This window comes from Tupaia chinensis, unplaced genomic scaffold (genome assembly GCF_000334495.1).
Source record: "Tupaia chinensis unplaced genomic scaffold, TupChi_1.0 Scaffold000316_1, whole genome shotgun sequence".
In the NCBI taxonomy this organism is placed as follows: domain Eukaryota; kingdom Metazoa; phylum Chordata; class Mammalia; order Scandentia; family Tupaiidae; genus Tupaia; species Tupaia belangeri.
In genome coordinates, this window is record NW_006159809.1 from 4,588,002 (window position 1) to 4,593,828 (window position 5,827).

General features: G+C 38.0%; 1 protein-coding gene across 1 annotated transcript in view; it reads right to left on the reverse strand.

Annotated features, from left to right (window-relative positions):
• ALMS1 (ALMS1 centrosome and basal body associated protein) overlaps positions 1–5,827 on the reverse strand; it is a 187,109-nt gene that overhangs the window by 83,936 nt on the left and 97,346 nt on the right. Inside the window, exon 15 of the mRNA XM_027772964.1 lies at positions 1,671–1,796. Within this exon, the coding sequence (XP_027628765.1) occupies positions 1,671–1,796 (126 nt within the window). The remainder of the gene's footprint in view (positions 1–1,670; positions 1,797–5,827) is intronic.

Genomic DNA, 5,827 nt, shown 5'->3' on the forward strand with positions numbered 1-5,827 from the left:
ATTTTTGTGTTTCTTTTTTTTTTTTTTTTTTCCAGTGTCATCATAGTAGAAAATTAGAAGAGCTTGGAGTAGAGGCTTTAGGGACCAGTAGTTAGCGTAATGGCTATGTCTGGACTCCCATGTAGTTGACCGCGGTTCAAGTCCTGGACCCGGTGGCTTAAAACTCACACCAGGCGTGCGTGTGTGTATGCCCAAGATCCCGAGAGGAAAATGGAGGAGATTGCGGCCTGGCCATCCCCCCTGGGAGGTGATTCCTCTCTTTCTGTCTGTCTCTTTCTGTCTGGCGAGCGCACGTGCCCTATGGCAAAAACCTCTCCAAAAAAAAAAAATTAAAAAATAAAAATAAAGATTAGAGGCTTTAACATAGCTATTACTAGAAATCTGTTTGATCCTCCTTCATATAAAATTAACGACAACAAAACAATCTGCCAAAAACCAGGAACTTTTTCCTTTGCAATTTCTACACATAAAAATGCTTCTGGAGAAATCATGAAAAAAATTTTTTTTCTCAAGTGAACCAAGTCACATTGCATGAACTACTCAAAATGGTATCCCACTAATCAAAACCTCATACCACAACAACTTAGTATCCTTACTTTAAAATCCGCTTAGAAAATATTTAAGTTCTTCCATGGGATGTGATTCATTTCCTAAGTCTGCAATTCCCCTGCAGTGAACTCACAGGGTTATTTTAAAATTCTAGGAAAACATCAGTGATATCATAAACTACTTGCTCAGGGTAGTTCAATATCAACATCAGATAATGCTATGCTCCTTTCAATGCTATTGCATCTTTGCAAAATTATTTTTGGCAGTTGCTGTAATAAAAAGCAGAAAATAAATGGCTATGTGTGGGACCAGCAGTTAGCGTAATGGCTATGTCACTGGACTCTCATGTAGTCAACTGTGGTTCAAGTCCCAGACCCTGTGGCTTGAACTCACACCAGGCGTGTGTGTGTGCATGCCCAAGATCCCAGAGGAGAGTGGAGGAGAAGGGATTGCAGTGTGGCCATCTCCCCGGGGGGGTGGTGGTGGTGGTGATTTTTCACTTTCTGTCTCTCTGATAAGCGCACGTGCTGTATAGCAAAAATCTGTCCAAAAAAAAAAGGTCAAAAAAAGGCTATGTGTTATAATCTCAATGTTCGAGTAACTGTATAACACCCAACAGCTGTACATCTATCATTAGAAGTAACTGTGGTTATTTATGAACAAAATTAAATACATTTTTTCAAAGCCAAACCCAAAAAGAAATAACTAACAGTTTTAAGTTGCTAGAGTAAAACAATAAGCATCTGTGTCCTAATACCTTAGTGGCTGTTTGAAAAAAATATTTGTTTTTATACATCATACATAAATCTAAGAGAAAAAAACCACTGACATAAAGGCACTGTGAACCAAGAAAGTTCGGAAACTTCTGCCCTAGATAGAGTCCACTAACCCACTGCCCTACTCACACACCCCCAAAAGTACTGCCCATACATGTATCTTCATCAGAAATTTATTAAATGCTTATGTGTATATAACTCACCTATCTAAACCAGAGATCAAGGCATGAAATGCTTGACTGAAGGATTAAAGAGCACTGAACTTTCATTTTTCATTCCAGTATCAACTAGCTAACACAAATAAAATCTTAACAAGTAAAATTTTGAATAACTTCTGCATAATACCTGAATGCGAGCTCTCAATGGTGGTATCTGATTTGGATTCCGGAGCTGAAGGAACTTGTTTTAATTGTGGAACATAGTACATACTCGTACTACCAGGAGGTTTATATGGCACCAATAATGGCTGCGCTAAGGAGGTAAAGAAGAGAACAATTAATAAGGAAACATTCATCAATTCATTGAGCAAATACTGAGTGTCATCCATGGGCAGCACTTAAGATTCTTTGTATACATGGGGCTGGCAGGTGGTGTGGTGGTTAAAGGCGCAAGATTCCCACATGGCTGACTGCAGTTTGAGTCCTGGACCTGGTGGCTTGCTTCCTCACTTTCCCTTTCTCTCTCTATCTCTCTCTGATCAAATTAAAAAATAAGGATAGCTAATAAAATTAAATAAATACTTTTTAAAAAGATTCTTCATATACATGAGTGAACTAAATAAACAAATATACCTCTGTCTTCAAGAGGAACTATAATTATAGAGGGAGATATATATTAAACAATGAACAGACTGAGTAAACTATCTAGTATTTTAATAAATTATAAGTTATGTAGGAAAAAATTAGAGAATACTGAGGGAGATTACAGAGGAAATTACGGTGGAAAGTAGTTTAAATAGGATGATCAGGGTATGTCTTACTGAGATTGGTTTTTAGAAATCTATTCCATATATATTAGGTCATCAGGAAAGTTCATGACGTATTTTTCTATGTTCTTTTATGCAAAAAAGCGTCTTGACTTTCCCACTGATCCAATAGATAGCCCTAACTGAAAAACACTTTATTTTATATTGAATTTAAACCTTGTCACTATTAACCTCTACCACTAGTCATAGTCTGCTCTCAGAGTCACAGAAATTAAGTTTAATTATCTTTTTTAAAATAATTATTTTAATTAACTTTATTTATTTATTTATTTGACCAGAGAGAGACAAAGTAAGAGAGAGAGAGAAAGGGAAAGTGAGAAAACAAGCGACCAGGTCTGGGACTTGAACCATGGCTGGCCATGTGGAAGTCCAATGCCCTTAACCACTACACCACCTGCTGGCCTCAGTCTAATTATCTTCTGTGTCAGAGATTCAAAAGAAGTTTACATTATAAAGTAGAAATTTTATATTATGAAAAAATATAAAAGTAAAAAAGACAAAGCCCTACCACTCAAAGATAAATATTAACACTTTAAGTATATCCTACCCATCTTTTCCCCTCTATTCCCCATTTATATAGTTGTCTGTATATAGCATCATTTGAAATTCAGCTTTTGTACTTTATAATCAAACATTCTTTTTATTTCCTGTTCTTTAAATTTTATGACTATACAGATACACATTAAATGTATTCAACTATTTTATACTATACAGATCAAATGTATTTAACCCTTCTTCTAGGGTTGAAAATTTTAACTGAGTTAATTTTTTCAATTATAAAGAATTCTTTAATAAAGATTTTCCTGTTTATAGCATACTTACTCTCCCCTATTGATCTCAGGTAAATTCAGATTACAGAGCGAAAAAGTATACCATTTATGAAATTAAATATCTATTTATCTAATCTATACATATATATACACACACACAAATTGTTAAATTGCTCTCTAAAATGCTTGGGCCACTTCCTTGGGACAGCAGCAATGCACTGCTCAAGAAAAGATGAGGGGATGGGGGTAGCAGGTGGTTTAGGAGATGGACTCCCACTTGGCCAACTGTAGTTAGAGTACCAGACCTGGTGGCTTGTTTTCTTGCTCTCTCTCTGGTCAAATTAAGGAATAATAATCAATTAAATTTAAAAAGTAATTCTTAAAAAACAGAGAGAGAGAGAGACAGATGATGATGAATCCCACATGGAAAATGTAATTTGGATTCTCCCATCCTGTCAGTAAAACAATGGGCAAGAGTGTCAATGCCCAATTCAAAGGCCTGGGGACTGTAGTATGATCAGACTCAGTGAAGGGTATACCCCTCTTTCTCTCTCATGTATATGTACACATGCTCCAGCATGAATAAAGGGGTTAAAAAAAAAAAAAAAAGGGAACCAGCAGTTAGCGTAATGGCTATGTCGCTGGACTCCCACGTAGTCGACCGTGGTTCGTGTCCCGGACCCGGTGGCTTAAAACTCACGCCGGGCGTGTGTGCGTGCGTGCCCAAGATCCCGAGAGGAGAATGGAGGAGAAGGGATTGCGGCGTGACCATCCCCCCTGGGGGGTGATTTCTCGCTTTCTGTCTCTATGTCTCTCTCTGTCTGTCTGGCGAGCGCACGCGCCCTACAGTGAAAATCTCTCCAAAAAAAAAAAGTAAGGGCCTGGCCTCATGGCCTAGTAGTCAAGGGAGCTGGATTTCACCAGGTCAATCACATGGTTAGAGTTCCAGACCAGGTGATTTGAGAGGCTAGATGGGTATGTATGCCCCAAATTCCAACAGAATAAAGAACTAGAGAAGAGGCTAAGGCATGCCCACACCCTATTAGAAGGGTCCTTTCTCCCTTCCCCTCTTTCTCTTTCCTGTTCTGATGAGTGCACGGATGCTCTGGCAAAAACAAAAAACAAAAAATCCACACCAATTTACTCTTCCTCTAACATATGTAATAATTTCTTACCAAATAGGGGTAAATGGCATTTCATTGTTAAATCTACCCTTTATCTCATTGTTGCAGAAGCTATACTTTTTTCTATATATTTTTCTTCCATGATATGGTTAAAAACTGCCAAACGCCCCTTTGTGTCCTCCCCTTCCCTCCTTTCATTTATGCATTACATTGTTCAATCTCCTTTATAGCCATGTATGGACATATAACTAAGTCTGGGCAGGACAAGTGCAAGGACGAGTGCAAGAATACGTGCATTCAGCACCCCCACTTCCTAGGTACTACAGATCACTGACTGCTGCAGCAGCTACTCTGGACCTGGTGATGGAAATCACACTAAGAATGCTACAGTCACCAGACTGATGCAGCACAATTAGCTGTTCTAGACCACCTACTTTGTAGTTTGGAGTCCTGTGATAGCCTACCCTGTACCCTAACACATACTCAGTAAGCAATCAGTCAATTAATTTCATCCACTAGAGTCATCACTTACTACCTAAATAATCTTAAACAAATTAATCTCTTTTCTTTGCCTTAGATTCCTCACAAAATGGGCTTGATAATAATACCTACATCTTAATATTATCATGAAAATTTAAATGAATTAAAAAATAAGTACATCAATTTGATATGTTTAGAAGTGTTGAATTCTTCCAGTCCCCTTTCCTCCCAATAAGTAACAAATTTATTTTAATATCATATTATAATTTTATAAACTTATTTGGGAAGAACTGACATGGTTACAGTATTCAGTCTTCCACCCAGAAATATTCCATCTCTTAACTTAGTCAACTGTTTTTTTTTTTTTTTTCCATCTAGAATTAGTACTTCCTATGCCCCATTCTTATAAAATCTTTATTTGGGTTATTTCTGAATGTTTTATGGGACTGTACTGCTCATATGAATATAAGATGGCTATCATTTCTTCTGGCTAAACACCTTCAGCTCCTTCAGTTTATCTTTATAGACTATGATTTTCTCTCACATTCTATCACTACTTCCACGTGAACTGCTCATTAGCCATGTTCTAGTTCATAAAAATCTAAATGTTCTAAACAGATTGTGATAGTCCTGGAATACAAGAGGTCTCCTTCATTCAGGACACAATAACACCCTCTATGTTATTTAAAGTGTGTTACCCTTTTTGACAGTTCCATCATTCTGATGACCTATTTTGGCACCAAATTCCATGTTGTTAGCATACTACTTCCAATGAAGGAACTCACTTCACAGTAAAGGAAATGAGACCAAACGCTGATTCTTTTGGGGTTTCACTGTTCTTATTACACAGTCAATCAAAACTATGTTAAATCTTTTTTTTTTTTTGAGAGGTTTTTGCTATAGGGTGCGTGCGCTCGCCAGACAGACAGAGACATAGAGACAGAAAGCGAGAAATTAACCCCCAGGGGGGGATGGTCACGCTGCAATCTCTTCTCCTCCATTCTCCTCTTGGGATCTTGGGCACACATGCACACGTGCCCGGCGTGAGTTTTAAGCCACCGGGTCCGGGATGCAAATCGCAGTCGACTACGTGGGAGTCCAGCGACATAGCCATTACGCTAACTGCTGGTTCCCAAAACTATG